The sequence below is a fragment of the Vicia villosa genome, linkage group LG2, assembly GCF_029867415.1.
Source record: "Vicia villosa cultivar HV-30 ecotype Madison, WI linkage group LG2, Vvil1.0, whole genome shotgun sequence".
NCBI classification, from domain to species: Eukaryota; Viridiplantae; Streptophyta; class Magnoliopsida; order Fabales; family Fabaceae; genus Vicia; species Vicia villosa.
Window position 1 is genome coordinate 224,632,833 of NC_081181.1, and position 20,166 is coordinate 224,652,998.

Consider the following 20,166-nt stretch of genomic DNA (forward strand, 5'->3'; position numbering starts at 1 on the left):
TAAACAGTGTTTTTTTTTAAATTATATTATTTTTTTAAAATTTTTTTTAAAAAAAACAAAATTTTAAAATTTAATTTACAATATAAATATATGGTTGTGTCATTAACCAACTTCATAATTATATTAACCACAAAAATGTACACATTAATCAATTATTTTATTATAATTTATTAATCACTTTCACTAATTAATTAACCAATAAAATATATTGTATTAACCATGTTCTGACACTGGATTATAAATGTATTAACTAATTTTTATATTCTATTAACCAATTTTATTTTACTATTTAATATTTTTTTATGTTTGAAAACTCATTAATCAAATTATAAACTGTATTAACCAACTTTCTATAAACTATTAACCAAAGTCTTATCGATATACATATTAAATTTTTTATATATATTAAATATATATAAAAGATCTATTATTCTTTCAATTCGAAGAAACTATATTTTCCTCACTATCTTTGCAAATGAATCCAGTGACAATCTATTATTCTTTTTATTGGGAGGAAATAAGTTTAATTGATTTTTTTCATGGTTTTTTTCTATAACTAGTTTTTAATGGCTCTACAATTAAGTTAATTAGTTTATAAATTTAAAATTAGTGTTAGGTTTCTTTCTAGTATGATATTCATTTTTTTTTTGGAATAAAGATATTATTATTACCAAAAACAGTTAATACAACCGATCCGAAGATCCAGATGATGCACTAAGCATCCTCAAAACTTAAGAAGATGTATACAAGGTATCTATGTCAATATGCCTCCTAATTCTCCTATTCATACCACCCCTAACAAAAATCTCATAAAGTATCACCTTTAAAGATATGTTTAATCAAATATTTAAAAATGATTATTCACTTAGTTACAATTTATTCACCTTTAATAATATGACAATTAATAAAAATATTCATTTAGTATTTAATATATTTTCATATGATATATAGTTAAAATAATTGAGTATATAATGTTAAATATTTTTACAATTTTTTTTATTTCCTACCTATCTTTTATTTCTAATAAAATTAAAATCTACCTATTTAAGTTAATTCACGAAATGATGGGTTATTTTTCGATGGTCAATACTTGATGACATGGAATATTCTAATTGTATTAAATCATGACATGTCATTATTAATTAATATTTTAAAACTATTTTAAATTAAAAAAATCAGAAAACAAAAAATCCAATAAAAAATTGATAATAAATTTAATTGAATAAATCCCTTAAAAAAACTCTAATAGAATAATTATAATTAAATTAATTATAAAAAACATAATTTCTAAATTTTGTCAGATTTATTTTGTCTTCCAACCATTCATCTCCTCTATTTTTTCAATTCTCATTCATTCTCACGTAAACACACCAGATTAAAAACCACCATAAACAAGGAGACAATCTCACCCTCTTCTAATTCTTTTTTGTCTGAAACATGCCAAACCTACCAAAAGCCTCTTTCAAATTATTTCTGAAACATGCAATGAAAATGCAAAATGAAGAACAAAGAACAAACCACATATATTTGGATTTAAGAAAAACTTAGATTTAGGTTTAAAAAAACTTAAATCTTAATATGAAAACTCATAATAAAAAATATAATAAAAAAATGATGGCATATAACACAGATCTGGGTTTAAAAATAATTTATATGGGTTTTTAGAAATTTGCTTTTTATTTATGTGTTTAATTAAAATCAAGTCATGGTTTGAACAAGAATGAAGAAGAATCATTCAACAACCATGATAACAATAGAACGAAATAAAGATTGGTTAGTTTTTTATTTGATTTATAAATTGTTTTTTTTTAATAAAAAATTATCCATTTTAATTGCATTAAGTTTCTGTAAAGACAGAGATGCAGTCCAAGACCATTAAACATCGTAAAAGAAAGAGTTAAAATAGATTAGACTATTTTGTACTCTCTCCGTTCTTTTTTAAGTGTCGTTTTAGAAAAATTTTTTTGTTCCTATTTAAGTGTCGTTTTATAATTTAATGTTGTAATTTGTCAATTATACCCTTATTTTTTCAATAACTCCACCTCACATTTTTTAATTTTTTATTGGAAAAAGAGAATGTATGAATGAATTTATTTGGAAAGAGAAAAATAAATAAGGGTATGATAGGAAAAGTAACTTTAACAATCCACTATCTTGGTTGAAGAGCTTTTTGCTAAAATGACACTTAAAAAGAAACGGAGGGAGTATATTGTAGTGTGACATAAATAAGAAAATAGTATATTTAGAATTATTCTCTTATGTTTTATTGCATAAATTACAAATTTTAAAGTTTATGTAGAATTTTCCATATTTGATTCCAATAAAGATACATATTTTTCAAATGTGAATCTTGCTTTTATTTGAGTTGTGTTACACATTTTATTTTATTAATTTTTTTTTACCAAATTTATTTATTTTTAAAGATTTTATTTATTTATCTATTTTAATCATCCATTTATTATTATTATGGAACAATAGAGAATGGGACGAGGGAGGCCGAAAAAACTGGTTCCTCCGCCGTCGGACTCTGCATTGAAATCAACACCTATTAGCAAGCAGTTAACCAGTGACACTATGAATCACCAAGTAAGCTCGAGTTCAACCCATCATACTTTGGTTGTTGAGAAAACCCCCAACCTTTCTGCAAACCCTAAATCGGAGCAAATCCCACAGAACAATGAAGGCAGAAAGCTATGGGTGGATGTTCTAAATGATAACCGCAACTCTGCAAAGGGTAGATCCATGAAATGTGTTGCTCCCAAGATTGTCAATGGTGCTATTGAAGTGGAAATTGGAGTGGAAGATATAGAATCGAAACTCAATTTCTGGGCTTCATCATTGATTTTGTATGTCATAGGTGGAGACCTTAGTATGAATGCACTGAAGAATTTCATGATCAAGACGTGGAATTTTATCCAATTGCCAGACATGTATTACAATGAAGAGGGTTATTTTATTATCAGATTCAAGTCATTCAGTGATAGGGATGATGTATTAATGAAGGGACCTTATACTATTAGGAATATGCCAGTCCTAATTAGGGAATGGAGCCCTGATTTCAAGCTGAAAGATGACTTCTTACGTACCCTTCCTATTTGAATTAAATTGCCACAACTGCCTCTATACCTCTAGGGTGAAATGAACTTGAGTAAGATTGGCAGTGCACTGGGGAATCCTTTAGTGACAGATGAATGTACAACCAACAAACTGAGAGTTTCCTATGCGCGTATTCTAGTGGAAATGGACATTACCAAGGAGCTTCCTACAGAAATCACCATTTGAGATAGATATGGGAATAAGATGGAGCAGCCTATTGAATATGAGTGGAAGCCTTTATATTACAATAGATTTCATAAACCTGGACATAATTGTGATCAACCTAAGCCTAAAACCAAGCAATGGAAACCAAAAACAAAGAATGAAGAGTCTGCTAAAGCTACACCAGAAGTGGTTGAAGATATTATTATTGAAGCCTTAGCCACAAGTGTGATTGAACCTGTTGTGATAAAGGATAACTCTGCTTCAAATGAGGAACCGAATTGGACTGAAGTGAATAAAAGTGGTAGAGATAGAGGTAAGAAGCCTATGACTGAGAGCAATTATGCTAATTTGTCTTGTGTGAATGGATTTGATGCTTTGCAAGTTTTGAATGATTTGCAAATGCTGAAAGATTCTGGTCAATGCTAGTTGCTTGGAATGTTAGGGGTCTCAATAAATCTGCTAAGCTCAGGGAGATTAGCTCCCGTCTCCTAGAGCTTAAGGCACACATCAATATTCTGATTGAAACTAGGGTCAAACAAGGCCAAGCTGATACTATTAGAAATAAGCTGCATCTTGGAGGGAAATTCATTGATAATTACAGCTATCACCCCAATGGCAGGATTTGGGTTCATTGGGATCCTAATCACATTGATCTTCAAGTTGTTACTTTGAGTAGTCAAATGATACACATGGCAGTCTATAATAACCAAAGAGACTTTATGTTCTGGCTTACTGCGATTTATGGATTGAATAGGTTAGATCAAAGAAAGGTTTTATGGAAAGAGTTAGATAATCTTAACATCCAAGGCCCATGGTGTCTGGCTGGAGATTTTAATAATGTTCTTTGCTCTCAGGACAAGATTGGTGGCAAAATTGTTATAGAGGCTGAGTTCAAAGATCTTGAAGATATGATGAGGAATAATGACCTGGCAGAAATGACCAACAATGGTGATTACTACACTTGGTCCAATAAACACAACATAGGTACTATTTACTCTATAATTGATAAGATCTTGGGTAACACTGATTGGTACCAGGCTCATATAAAATAATCTCTCAAAGGTTTACCTCCCAATGTTTCTGACCATTCTTTACTCTTACTGCACCATCCTGATATTCCTTTAAATAGGCAAAAGAGATTTAGATTCCTTAACTGTTTGACTGAATCTGAGAGCTATCACCAAGTTGTGCAAGCTAATTGGAGTGAGACAATTGAGGGAGGGCCTAGCTTTGTTCTTTGGCATAAACTGAAGAGACTTCAAAAAGAGCTTTACAAGATGAATAAACCTCTAATATCAGTCAAACAGAAAATTATTCAAGCTAGGGAAAACCTTACCAAAGCTCAAAAGAGTCTTAGTATTGATAAATGGAATTTTGAGAAGATTGCCACTATGAAGAGATACAATGAAGATCTAATCAAGTGGCATGAGATTGATGAAAGCATTATGAAACAAAGGTCTAAAATTAAATGGCTTAGGGATGGTGATGGTAATAACTCATACTTCCATGCATCAGTCAGATTGAAGCAATCCACCAAAGCCCTTACTATGCGGGAAGCTGAGAATGGTCAAGTTATTACTCATCAAGATGATATTGAGAGAGAAGTCCTTGATTTTTATGGAAAACTCATGGGCTATAGGGAGCAGTCTCTTGACTGTGTTGATATTGGAGCTTTAAGAAGGGGATCCCAACTGAATAGAGATCAGAAAATTCTCCTGGAAGGGAAAGTTACTGAGGATGATATTTACATTGCTCTAAAGGGTATTGATGACAACTCTGCTCCAGGCTTAGATGGCTATACTGCAAAAAAATTTAAAGTTAGCTGGAACACTATCAAAGTTGATGTTATTGCTGCCATTCATGAATACTTTGATAAAGGTAAAATTTACAAAGCTTTCAATTGTTCTTTGGTTTCTCTTATTCCCAAAAGTACCACTGCCAAATATATCAGGGATTTCAGGCCTATATTTTTATGTTCTACTTTTTACAAAATCCTTTCAAGGATTTTGACAGCTAGATTCAGCCAAGTAATTGGGAGCATTGTCAGTATTAATCAAGCAGCCTTCATACATGGCCAACAAATTCACAGTCACATTCTCTTGGCATACGAGCTTCTAAAAGGTTATAACTGTAAACAGGGACCTCCTAGATGTATGTTTCAGGTTGACTTACAAAGAGTATACAATATGATCAATTGGCAGGCTTTGGAGATCATGATGCAAGAACTTGGTATTCCTCCTAAGTCTCAATTGGATAATGCAGAGTCTAACCAATGTTTCCTACAGAGTCAACATAAATGGAGCCCAGTCAAAGCTTCTTATTGAAAAGAGAGGAATTAGGCAAGGGGATCCCATCTCCCCATACCTGTTTGCAATTCTTATGGAGTACCTGCAGAGATGTCTTCACCAAATGGAGTTAGATCCTAATTTCAACCATCATGCAAAATGTGAAAGACTGCAGCTCACAAATTTGATGTTTGCAGATGACGTTCTTCTGGCAGCCTTTTACAATTTTATGAATTCCACAGGTATGAAGATTAATAAGAGTAAAAGTAAAATGTATTTTGGAGCTGTTTCTCAGGAGATGAAGGACACTTTGCTTAGTCTCTATGGGTTTCAAGAAGGATCTCTGCCTTTCAAGTATCTAGGGGTCCCTATCACTTGTAAGAAGCTCTCTATTCATCACTATATGGCCCTGATTGATAATATTGTTCATAGGACTCATATCTGGACTTCTAAGCTTCTGACTTATGCTGGAAGGTTGCAGTTAATCAAGAGCATTTCCTTTGCCCTTGCCAATTATTGGATGATGTGTTTTCCTCTACCAAAAGCGGTTATTTGCAAAATTGATGCTATTTTTAGATCCTTCCTCTGGACAGGTAAAGACCAAGTCAGTCACAAAAGTTTAGTTGCTTGGAAAACTGTCTGTCAACCTCTGAAACAGGGTGGCTTGGGTGTGATTAATCTAAACTTATGGAACAAATGCACAATGCTGAAACTGCTTTGGAATATTTGTAATAAGTCGGATAATTTATGGGTTAAATGGGTGCATTCTTACTATCTGAAGAACCAGAGCATTTTTTAGGTCAGTACCAAAACTACTAGCACATGGATCATGAAAGAAATTCTGAGTGTTAGAGAGTTAGTACAGAATTATCAAACACAATGGGCTGATATGTGTCAGAAGGGTAAGTTTTGCTGTGGTGAATTGTATCAAGCCTTCAATACTAGCCCTAACATTCAATGTAGCAAGTTCTGTTTTCAAAATCTAGCGAGACCGTGTGCTGTTTTGATTCTTTGGCTGTTATGTCATAGAAGATTAGCTACCAAGAGTAGGCTGTGTCATCTTGGTTTCATCAACACAAATGATTGTAGCTTTTGTGGTATGGAAGAAACGGATAACCATGTGTTTTTTGAGTGTGAAGAATTTTAAAAAAATTGGATAGCTGTTCTTCATTGGTTACAGATTAAACACATCCCCAAGAAATGGGACGATGAAATAGTTTGGATCATGAACATGGGAAAGGACAAAGGTTGGAGGGCTAAACTCTTCAAATTGTCCATTGCTGGAGTTGTTTATGGCATTCGGTACCATAGAAATAGAGTTGTCTTTGGAAACACAAGTGATTACAATCAAATTGTACATGAGATCATAGATAAAATTGTTTATAGAGATTGAGTTTGTAAGGCTTTAAAACCTCATATTGCTACTCTTATGGTTATGTAGGCTTTTTCCTTAGGCATTTGTCATCCTTGTAGCTGGATCCTTTGGATCGCTTTGTACCTCATTTGTTTTTGGATCAATAAAGTTATTTGCTTCCAAAAAAATCATCCATTTATTATATGGATTTTTTTTATTAATTTTAAATATTTTTAAAAATTGTTAATTATTAATAATATGTCACTATTTAATACAATCATATTATTCTATGTCATCACATTTGACCACGTCATTAAAAAAAAAACTTCATCACACTTATTAACCAAAAATAGAAAAGGAGGATACAAAATGTTCAAAAATAAAATAGAGGGATTAATTTTGTAAATTAATTTAAATAGGGAGACAAAAATTATAATTTAATATATCAATCCTATTTCATTTCTTGTGAAGTTATAAAAATAATTATATATATCATAATTATTAAAAATATAATCTATTTATGTTTAAAATAACTTTATAATTTAATTAAGAGCATTTTGACGTCAAGGAGTAACTAAGCATCTCAACTATATTGACACTAAAAATTTATGTTTAAAACTTTTCTAAGTTATATGATCATTATTAGTTTCATAATTTATTTTTTTGGTACGTTTTAGTTTTATAAATTTTACTCTAACTATAAAGTTTTCAAATAAAACTTAATATTTTATTTTTATAAATTTTTTATTAAACAAAAATATTTATTTTCTATAAAATTAAATATATAAATTAGAACATGAATTGTACTTACTATAGAATAAAATAGAATATAATAATCACAACTTATCACTTTTAATATTAAAAATATTATTTTAAAAATAAAATAATAAATCATTCTTTTTTAATCAAAATCTTAAAGATTTTGATTATCTCTTAGTTACTTAAAATTATTTATTTTCATTTTAATTATTTTCCTAAAACATAAAATATTTTTTGACAGTCCTTACATTCAAATTTTCAATAAATAAAACTCATGATTTGTACTGTTAATATTCTAATTAAATATTATTTTTTATTTTTAAAAATGTCATTTTTCATTTTAAGTTTTAAAAGATCTTTGAAATCGTGTCATTTTTACAACTTTTTTTTTAATTTGATTAAAATTGTCACATAGCATTTCAGGTTACTTTCACCTTACTTGTTAGTTTCTTTTTAATAAATGTTGAAATACTTAAGAGATTAGAAATATATTTAACTTAAATATAAATTAACAAAATTATAAATTCCTTCCAAGTAAATGATTTTATCAATTATCTATTACTTTTTAATAAACAAAACCTTAAAATTTGTTTTGTTTTTATATACTATTACTATCTCACCATAATATTGATGTATCTGCTAAGTTGTATAAACCAATTAGATATAATCCGCCACTTTTCAGGCTAATGGTAATTTTAGTTCCAAGTCAATATGGATTACAACATAGTTTGAAATTATGTTTACTTTTTAATAGACATTGGGATCGTCTCAACCCAGCGGATCTCTATTATTGAGAGTTTTGAAGGTGTTGTAATAACTTGTGTAAAACTATGCTATGATCTATTAACTTGTTAGAATGAAATTGTCTTAAATATTTCTTTAGATAAATGATATTTTTGAGAGAAATGTAAAATTTTAAAATTAAATTTTTGTTATAAACATTTTTTTCTAATTTTTGTTTATAATTAATTTATATTGTAGCACAATTATAATTTATAATAAATTATTATAATATAAATTTATTAATTATATTTATAAAATAAATTCTTAACATAATTAAAATTCAAGTAGCTTTATTTATTTATATTTCTTTTGACAACCATGTAATATTTTTCAGAAATGCTATTCTTACACAAATTCTTACACCTACACCGTATGTACGGATGACACTGTTCATGTACGGATGACACTCACTACAAGAAATGAGGTCCCCAGCTGCTTAATATAGTGACGTGATTTGAACGTGTTAAAATTTTGGCTGTTGCGACGTGATAATCACGCCACTACATACTATATTCATAAAATATTACAGAAGACATTACTATTGTGTGTGTCAGTGTTTTTATTTTTAAAAAAAAAAATACTGATGTGAATAACACGTCGCTAACTAAAAAAATAAAATAAAATAAAAATGGGCGGTGGATTTCAAATGGGGGGAGTTTGAAAATTTTGAAATTCAAACTAGCGACATTGTCCCCACGTCGCTAATAAAGTTGTCTGACTCAAGCAGACAATGATTAAATTTTTGTTGACCGTTACATGTTTAGCGACGTGAGTAGCATGTGTGAAACTAGCGACGTGATATACACGTCGTTGACTTGCAAAGTTGGCAGCTTTTTCATTAATTATATATCCGTTAGAGTTTTGCGATGTGGAAACAATGTGTGAAATTAGCGACGTTGCAAGCATGTCGCTACATATATTATATGTTTCCCAGACCACCTTCGTTCCTCACCATTATCTCTCATAATTCTTCTTCATTTCTCTCAAACTCACCATCTCTCAAACCCATTTTCATTTCTCTCTTCATTTTTCTTCTTCATTTCTCTTCAACTCTTCTTCCCCAATCTCTTCCCCAATTTCATTTCTCCAAATTAACCATTTCAATTGCAAGGTATATTTCAAAACCCTTTTAATTTCTTATTTCATTTTATAAAATATGTTATGCTCTAATTTTGTTCTTAACAAAAATCTGTTTCTTGTAGGTATTATTTGTGTTTGAAGGAGCTTCCAGAGGAACATTTGAAGAAATAATAGAGGAAGATAGAGGTATTTTTAGCATTTATATTTTATTTAATGTGTTATTAGGTATAGTTTTTGTATTTGTAGGTATAATTTATTCTGTTATACACTTTAATGTGTTATTAAATCTAGTATACATTTTATTGAAATCTGTTATATATAATTTTTAGATATTATATTAAATCTGTTATATCTATTATGTATAATTTTTAAAATAAAATATACATTTTATTGAAAACAAAATTATTAGTTTTAATAAGATAATATACATGTTATATCTATTATATATATATTTTATTGAAAAAAAGAATATTAGTTTTAATAAAAACAGATTATATATAGATATTTATATTATTAGAAACATATTATAAATGTTATTAAAAATAAGTTTAAAAAATTATATGTAAAAAACCGAATATAAATATGTATAAAAAGTGAAATGTTTTTAAATGTTATAAATGTTATACTAGATTTTAAACATATTATAAATGTTATTAAAAATAAGTTTAAAAAATTATATATAAAAAACAGAATATAGATATATATTATTAAAAACAGATTTTTAAAAAATTATAAATAAAAAACAGAATATTATATGTATAAAAAGTATTTATATTTAAAAAGTGAAATGTTTTTAAATAAAAGGTATTTATATTTAAATAAAAAATAGAATATTTATTTGTTACTTTTTTTTTTGTTAAAAAGTATTTATATTTAAAGAGTGAAATGTTTTTTATAATAATTTTTTATAGTTTTTTTATAGTAAATAATAAATTTGATTGATAATTATTAAAAATATATAAAAATAAATATGTATTAAAAAATTATATATAAAAAACAGAATATAGATATATATTATTAAAAACAGATTTTTAAAAAATTATAAATAAAAAACAGAATATTATATGTATAAAAAGTATTTATATTTAAAAACTGAAATGTTTTTAAATAAAAAGTATTTATATTTAAATAAAAAACAGAATATTTATTTGTTACTTTTTTTTTTGTTAAAAAGTATTTATATTTAAAAAGTGAAATGTTTTTTATAATAATTTTTTATAGTTTTTTTATAGTAAATAATAAATTTGATTGATAATTATTAAAAATATATAAAAATAAATATGTATTAAAAAATTTGATTGATAAACAGAAATGTTTTTTATAATAATTTTTTATGTTGAAATATTTTTAAAATTGTGTTATATATAATTTTACTTTAAAAATTGTCTATATGTATTAAAAAATTGATATAGAAAACACCATTGTATAGAAAAAAACAATGTGATGTAGTATTTTTTTTAATATAACTTCTTTTAAAATGATATTGTTTTAAAATTTGTTTAGTTACATGATGTGATGTAGTAGGTTGAATGATTTAATATAGTTAAATTTTAATTATAGTTACTAAAAAGATAATGATTGAATATGTGCAGTATGGAATATTATTTGTACTATCGTAGTTGGATGTACGATAGATTGTATCCAGGAAGAAGTGGACTTAAACCCAATTTTATAGAAGGAGTTAATGGGTTTATAAAGTGGGCGTTTGCTCAGGAATGTTGTCGAAGCGAAGGGGGAGTTAGGTGCCCTTGTCTTAAATGTGACTGTAGATGTATAATTAGTGACCCAGAGGAAGTAGAACGTCATTTGTATAGAAGAGGTTTCATTGAAAATTATTGGGTTTGGACGTCTAATGGTGAACAACTGCCGATGAATGTGCCAGAGACTAGCAATACGCATGCTTCAAGCAGTCGTCCGACTATGGAATACGAGGAAAATTTTAATCTTATTGGTGACATGGTTGAGGATGCTTTCGGTGTGAACGTGACCTATGATCAACCTGAAGATTTTGATGGGGAAGAGTTGCCGAATGAGGAAGCACAAAGATTTTATCAGTTGTTGAATGAGATGAATACACTGTTGTTTGAGGGGTCGTCAGATTCAAAGTTATCAATGTGTATGAGATTATTGGCTGCCAAGGCAAATTGGAATGTCCCTGATAGGTGTTTGGAATTCTTCATAAAAATGATGTTGGACTCAACTGCAACGAAAGACAACTTGCCTAAAACTTTTTATGAAGCAAAGAAGTTAGTGTCGAGGTTGGGTTTAAGTGCAAGAAAAATTGATTGTTGCACTAATGGTTGCATGTTATTTTATGACAATGAGTTTGGTACTAATGATGGTCTGTTGGAGGAATGTAAGTTCTGTGAAAGTCCAAGATATCAAGTCCAAAGTAAAGCCATTAACCGTCAACAAACACGTGTAGCAGTGAGGTCCATGTTTTATCTCCCGATTATACCAAGGTTAAAAAGAATGTTTTCTTCAATGCATAGTGCAAGTCATATGACGTGGCATCATACAAACAAAACAATTCCAGGCACTATGCGACATCCATCTGATGGCGAGGCATGGAAGCACTTTGATCAGATGCATCCTGATTTTGCCGCAGAACCTAGAAATGTTAGGCTGGGATTATGCTCTGATGGATTTACTCCGTATGTCCAGGGGTCGGGAACTGCATATTCTTGTTGGCCAGTTATTGTAACCCCTAACAACCTCCCTCCCGAGATGTGCATGACAAAACCATACATGTTTCTGACATGTATCATTCCAGGCCCGTCGAGTCCAAAAGCTGGAATTGATGTCTACTTACAACCTTTAATTGATGATTTGAATAGGTTGTGGATTGGAGAATGCACTTATGATATATCCCGTAAACAAAACTTTACTTTGCGAGCTGCCTTAATGTGGACAATTAACGACTTTCCAGCATATGGCATGTTGTCTGGTTGGGGTACGCATGGCAAAATGGGTTGTCCGCATTGCATGGAACACACTAAGGCTTTTACGTTGGATAAAGGGAAGAAGAGCTCGTGGTTTGACTGTCACCGCCGATTTCTACCAAGAAATCATACCTATAGAAAAAACAAGACGGATTTCAAAAAAGACGAAGTGGTAAGAGATCATCCTCCACCTCGATTGTCACCAGGTGCTGTATGGGAACAAGTTTGTGATTTTCCAAAATTCACAGATATTGGTAAAGCATTTAGAATTACAGGATACGGGGTCGACCATAATTGGACAAAAAGAAGTATATTTTGGGACCTCCCATATTGGAAAGATAATTTGTTGCGCCATAATCTTGATGTTATGCATATTGAGAAGAATTTTTTTGATAATGTATTTAACACAGTGATGAATGTTAAAGACAAAACAAAAGATAATGAGAAGGCTAGACAAGACATGGAAAAGTGGTGTAATCGAAAAGAGTTGGAGTTGAAGCGCCAACCGAATGGAAATTTTTTAAAACCCAAGGCTTGTTACACTCTGACTTCACAAGAAGCTAAAGCGGTTTGTCAATGGTTAAAGGAATTGAGGATGCCTGATGGGTATTCTTCAAATTTAGCAAGGTGTGCCGATGCTAACACTGGGAAGTTGCATGGTATGAAAAGTCATGATTGCCACATTTTTATGGAACAATTGCTACCAATTGCGTTCGGCTCTCTACCCAAACATGTGATTAACCCACTAACAGGAATTAGTCATTTCTTTAGAGATATTTGTGCTTCAACTTTAAGAGTGGACGACATCATTAAGTTGGACCAAAATATTCCAGTCATTCTCTGTAAGTTGGAACAAATATTTCCGCCTGGTTTTTTTGACTCCATGGAACATCTACATGTTCATCTTGCATATGAAGCTTATCTTGGAGGACCTGTTCATTATAGGTGGATGTATCCCTTTGAAAGGTTTATGGGTGATTCTAAGCGGTCATTGAAAAATAAAGCTAGGGTTGAAGGGTCAATATGTGCACATTACTTGCATCGGGAGACAACACATTTTTGCAGTCATTATTTCAACAACTTGGTGTTAACTCCAAGAATCATAAGGAATCCTGTAAATGTTAATGAGAGAAGTCAATTCACATTATCAGTCTTCGGGCTTCCAGGCCGTCCATTTGGAAAGAAGGTTGTTCATTGGTTGACCCAACAAGAAATGCAATCTGCACATGTTCATGTCTTGATCAACTGCGTTGAAGTTAAACCATATCTTGAGTAAGTATACCCAACTATTTTATTTTATTTATAGTGTGAAAATAACCTTGAAACTTATAGTGTGTTTTTTTAGGGAATTCAACAACTTCTATTTGCAAAGTACCGGTGTACAATCAACATCCAGTGTCATTCATGATCAATTTCCAATATGGTTCAAACATAGATTGTCAGGCATTGTTACACCGACTCCAGAAATACTCCATTTGAGAAGTTTATCTGAAGGCCCTAATCGAAGCGCAAACGAATGGCACACGTATTTCGTGAACGGATATAAATTTCACACTGAGACTTGGACTGAAGGGAAAAAAACAAAAAACAGTGGTGTATTTGTAAAAGGAGTTACTGATGGGGGCGAAGATGACTTCTATGGCTTTGTTAAACATATCTACGAGTTGGAATACAATTACTTGGACTCCGAAAATAAAGTTGTCTTATTTTATTGTGAATGGTATGATCCAACTAGAGGCACAAAAATAGACAAGACATATGGTACTGTTGAGATTCAAATGGGCCGAAGGTACAAACAGTATGACCCTTTCATAATGTCACATGTTGTTAGGCAAGTTTATTATGTTCCTTATCCTTCATTTGTGCCACGTAAACAAGGGTGTTGTGTTGTAATTAAAACAAAACCATTGGCCCATATTGAAAGTGGCGATCTAGTGGAAGATCTTCCTTTCCAAGTTGATGAAGTTGGACCAATTAATAAGGTGATTGCAGTTGAACAAATTACAAGTTTGTCTGATACAACAGTTGAGGGGTATGAAGTTGATGCGTCTATATTGTTGGTTGAAGATAATATCGACGGAGAGCATGATGAGAATGTCACATCAGATGACGAGAATGATATGGATGAAGAGCATGATGATAATGATAATGATATGGATGAAGAGCATGATGATAATGATAATGATAATGATGTATATTAATGAGAACATGTGTTTGTAATTATACTAATGAACCATCTATTGAATGTTTTAATGAAGATATATATATTAATGAAAATGTGTGGTTTGAATATCTATATATTTGATTAATTGCGTATTCTATATAAATAGGTAAAATGCGACCCCAATCTGAGAAGACTAAAGGTAGACGTCCGAGGGTAGTGGTATGCGACTCACCTCAGACGCCAGTATCTTCCCGCCCACGGACTCAGCCAGACCGCATGTCTTTGGCCAGCACTCAGCCTCTTATGCCATTACTCTCCTCTCCATCTTTTATTAGCCCACCTAGTTATTCATTTCAGCATACTGGGGGACCTAGCTATCCATTCCAGCAGACTGAGGGACCTAGCTTTCCATTCCAGCAGACTGGGGGACCTAGCTTTCCATTCCAGCAGACTGGGGGACCTAGTTATTCGTACCAGCAGAGTGTTGGACCTAGCTTTCCACCACAGGTCCCCCCAGGTTTCCAGCAGACAGGGGGATCTCGCACCACACATCCGACACAGGTGCCCCCATCCTTCCAGCAGACAAGGGGATCACGTACCTCACCTACCACACATATACCTCCAGGCGGGGATGATCATGTGGAGGTAGATCAGGATGATATTGAGCAGGATGAGGATGATGTTTTGTTGGATGGCGATAATCTTCAGGGGGACGATAATCCGGATGAGATTCAAATCGTCGATGGCAGATATTATATTACGCCTGTCGGAAATAAGTAAGTATCTTATTTATAATTTTTTAATTAATATAAATTTTTTATTAATATAAATTTATAATTAACGCATGCTAATTCAAATTATTGTTGTTTAGTTTTACTCCGAGTCGGACAGCTGCAAAGTGTGTGAGCTATGTGATTCAGCAAATGTATAAAGATGCTTGGACGAGATTTGGAGAAGTTCCAAATAGGGATGATTGGTTTCAAAAATTTAAGGTATAATTAATTTGTTTTTGAATTATTATTTATTTAAAAAAAATTATTATAATTTTCTAACTGTTTATCTTAATGTCAACAGGAAAAGTGCACATGGGATGTTTTGAGCGAGAAGACTGTTAAAAAAGTCTTTTTTACTAGAGCATCAAAAAGACTTTCTGACACCTTACGACGTGTTAGAAAGCGTTGGGAACGTGATAGTAGTTATCCCGCTTGGATGGGCAAAGACACTCTTGATAAACTTCTGGTCTATTGGGATTCACCTCAATTTAAAGCTAAGTCTGAAAGTGGCAAAAAAATGAGGGCATCTGAAAAAGGTGGGCACGTTAATGCTGGTGGAAGTATAAGCACCTACGAACATATGCGACGCATGGTAATTACTACCACTTATATATTGAAGTTATGTTTTGATTAATTATTATATATGTATTTAAATAAAGTTAATTTTATTATTTAGGAAAAGAGGTTGGGGAGAAAACCACTCATGGTTGAGTTAGTTAAGGAGACTCGGGCGAAAAAGTCGGGAGAGTATATTGATGAGCGTACACGGCAAGCTTTGGTAAGTTATTCAATTTACATTATGAATATTTTTTTTTATTTTAATGACAACTTTGTGACGTGATTTTCATGTGGCAACTAAGAAGTTGCAGCATGATTTACATGTGGCAACTGAGGTTGTGGCATGAGAATCACGTGACAACTGATTTTTATTTTATTTAAGTTAATTTAATTTAAGTTTTATATTTAATATTTTTATTGTATGTGTAGGAGGATTACCAAGAATTGCTTGTACAATTTTTGGTCGCTAATCCCAAATATACTCCTAGAGAAGGAGAGCCGCTTCATCCAGATGTTGATTTTCATATTTGGAATGACGTCATTGGCGGAAAAGGTTCTAATGGATTTTTTTTGGTGGTGGAAGTATGGCGGGATGCTTGAGAAGTGGTGATAGAAATTTATTTGAAAGAGTTAGAGATGGGGAAGGATCGTCACGCCCAGCACAATTGTCCCCGCAAATGATGGAAACAATAAGACAATTGGCGGTAAGTGAGGCGAGACGCGAGTCAGAGCAACGTGAGACGGCGTTAAAAACCAAATTAGAGGAGCAACAACGGCAAATAGAGGCAATGACGAAGAGGCAAGCGGAGATGGAGGGGCAACAAAGACAAATAGAGATAATGGCCAAGAGGCAAGCGGAGATGGAGGAGCAAATGCGGCTATTTATGCAATTTCATGGAAGCGGTAATCAAATGTTTGGTGGAAATGTTGACGTTGGTGGTGCCTCGACAAATCAACAAGATAATGATGAAGATTTAAACCTTGATGATTTTCCCGATCCAGGAGATACTTAATTATTATGTAATATTAATTATATTTTAGTTTTAGTTTTAATTTTAATTTTAATTTTAATGTATGAAACATATTAAATTTTAATTGATGTATGATAAATTTTAATTTATATTTTGTTTATTACTTATATTTTAAATTTTATTATATTATTCAATAAATATATTTTATTAATATTAATATTCAAATTATTTATTAATTATATTTTACATTTTATTATATTAATTATAATTCATTATTAATAATAAAAACCTTTTTTAATAATAATAATTAAAATTTTTTTATTAAAAAGAATTATGCTTTGTGACGTGATATACATGTCACTATATTTGTGACATGTTTATCACGTCGCTAGATGCATATTAAAAAAAAAAAGTTTGTTTTGTAGTGGCATGTTTCCCACGTCACTAATCAGTGGCATGAAAAACACGCCACAAACTTTCTCCGTTAGTTGTGTCATCCCTGCAAACCTGCTGCATGTCTGCTGTGCCAGAATTGTGAGTTGGATTGTGTGTAGGATATAGCGACGTGAATTACATGTCACTGAGTAGTGACGTGAATGCCATGACACTACTAGTTTACCACCTCTCCCCCTGCGACGTAATCTTTCACGTCGCAAATTATGTGGGGTGACGTGATATTCCTTTTTGTGGCGTGGGAATCACGTCGCTGGAGAGAACATTTTTTGTAGTGACTGTTCATGTACGGACGAATACTATTCATGTACGGCGTGAATACTATTCATGTACGCCCATTTATTTTTAATACCTGAACATGCATTAACCAACTTCATTACTGCATTAACCAAATTCTTACACTGCATTAATCAAGTTTGATGACTGCTAAAAATTATTTTTAATATATGGATGTTGCATTAACCAACCTTATTACTACATTAACCAAATTTTTACACTGCATTAACCAAGTTTGGTGACTACTAAAAATTATTTTTAATACTTGAATGTTGCATTAACCAACTTCACTACTGCATTAACCAAATTTTTACACTACATTAACCAAATACGATGAACAGTGTTTGATGTAAGTATTTGGTGTAATAAATGGTGTAAGAATAACATTACTCGTATTATTTATATGTATGGTTTTCACACCCATCGAGTGAGCAGTGACAAAATATCCATAAAATAGTAGTGAGTAGTATATAAGTATAGTGAGCAACATTGTGCTGTAAGATGACCAATTAATATAAGGCAACGCCTTATAAAAACAAAACATGCGACTTGTCCACCCAAACAGTTGTTGACAAATGGTTAGCCTATATTGGAAAGTGATGCACATGCAAAACAAATTTTCAACCGTTCAATTTGCAGCTAATAAAGTACAGAAACATAGGCATGTCATGGGTCCCTTAACCCATACATTAATCTCAAACGTGTCTGTCTATAAGGGAAGATTCAATGGGTAAGGTTATATACAATGGTTTTATTATCCAACACTCTTCTTTTTCATTTTTATACTACACATCATCTTCTCTTTCTTCCACCTAATAATTCAACACACATTCAATTTATACTCACTACAATGATTTTGTTTAATAAAATTCAACATCCTATTCCACCACCATTCACAACACACTAAAAACTTTAAGCATTCAAAACAACCAATAAAATTTTACAAAGTATTTTGTGGACCCCACTCTTTCCACATTCAACATGTTGAAAACTTTCAACACCAATTAATACACCGCACTTTAAACACCCTATTCAACACCTTCATTGCAAGGATTCAACTATTGAATTTGTTTTTCAACACCTCCATTGTACATAGTCTAAGAGGCTTATCATGCCCACAAAAATGACAGTACCTAGTATAACTGGAGTAAATATCTGTTTCAAAATTTGTCAATATTCATCATTCATTCTAAAGACTGCATTACCAAAAAATACAAATTTAATATAATGATTTTGCAAACAAATTTACAAGTAAATAATATAAATAAAATATCAACAAATAGTAAAATGAAAGTGACTAAAATATCAATGGTCGAATCTACAATATTAAAAATTAAATTATTGATTGAAGATGTAGTTGATAGACGAGACCACGAAGAAGACAACACTAAAATAAATACTCCCTCTGGTCCCATTTATAAGAAAAAATTCTATTTTTAGATACATTGAATAAATAATGTATCTAGACAACATATTGTCCAGATACATTATTTATTCAATGTATCTAAAAAGAGAATCTTTTCTTATAAATGGGACCGGAGGTAGTAATAAATTCATAAAATAAAATATAAAAAAAATTTAATCTATATAAAAGACATTGATTTAAATTTAAAAATTTTTGCAAATTGATAATTTTAGAAAAATAATTGACTAGAAACCCCATTTTCCTTTGATGAAGAATAAATAAGAGACAAAGTAGATTCTTTCTAAAATAAAAATCTACTACCATTTTTTTAGTAGATTAGAGTTATTTATATAGTTGTGATGATAATCAACAAAAAAAATTATGAAAAAGATAAACTCAAGTATATGATTTGAAAATTATAAGTTTTGACTAACGAAATTAGTTCATTTAAATTATAATATAAAATTGACCCTAATTAAAATTTATTAGAATTATTTGAGGCACCAAATAAGATTGGGTTTAATAAAAGTGATTAATTGGTAAACCAACCAATCAACATGAGAGAAGTTGACAAAACACAAACAAAAAGTGTACAAGATGAACTCTATGAATATATCAATCATATTATCATACATACCCCTCTCTAATCTCTCAAAAAGTATATTCACGAGTGTCCACCAAATATTTTTCCCATTGATTACTTCCTCACATGTCATAATCATTAATTTTTGAGAAACCATATGTCACATTCTTAAACTTTTGTAATTTGGTGTACCAATAATGCCGCCATATATTCACCGCTTCATCATGAATAAATATAACTCACCTCTCTACCTTATTTGTCTCAATACATACACCTTCCTCCATTTCTCTACATCACTCTCTTTTTCTCTCTCTCTCTCTCTCTCTCTCTCTCTCTCTCTCTCTCTCTCTCTCTCTCTCTCTCTCTCTCTCTCTCTCTCTCTCTCTCTCTCTCCTCTCTCTCTCTCTCTCTCTCTCTCTCTCTCTCTCTCTCTCTCTCTCTCTCTCTCTCTCTCTCTCTCTCTCTCTCTCTCTCTCTCTCTCTCTCTCTCTCTCTCTCTCTCTCTCTCTCTCCTCTCTC

At 31.2% G+C, this 20,166-nt stretch overlaps 1 protein-coding gene across 1 annotated transcript; it reads left to right on the forward strand.

Moving 5' to 3' along the window:
• The first annotated feature begins 3,300 nt into the window (after positions 1 to 3,300).
• On the forward strand, positions 3,301 to 5,585 carry LOC131651466 (uncharacterized). Its single transcript, XM_058921128.1, has 3 exons — positions 3,301 to 3,574; positions 3,688 to 4,291; positions 4,391 to 5,585. The coding sequence occupies exons 1-3, from the start codon at positions 3,301 to 3,303 to the stop codon at positions 5,583 to 5,585; spliced, it is 2,073 nt and encodes a 690-aa protein (XP_058777111.1).
• The last annotated feature ends 14,581 nt before the right edge of the window (positions 5,586 to 20,166 follow it).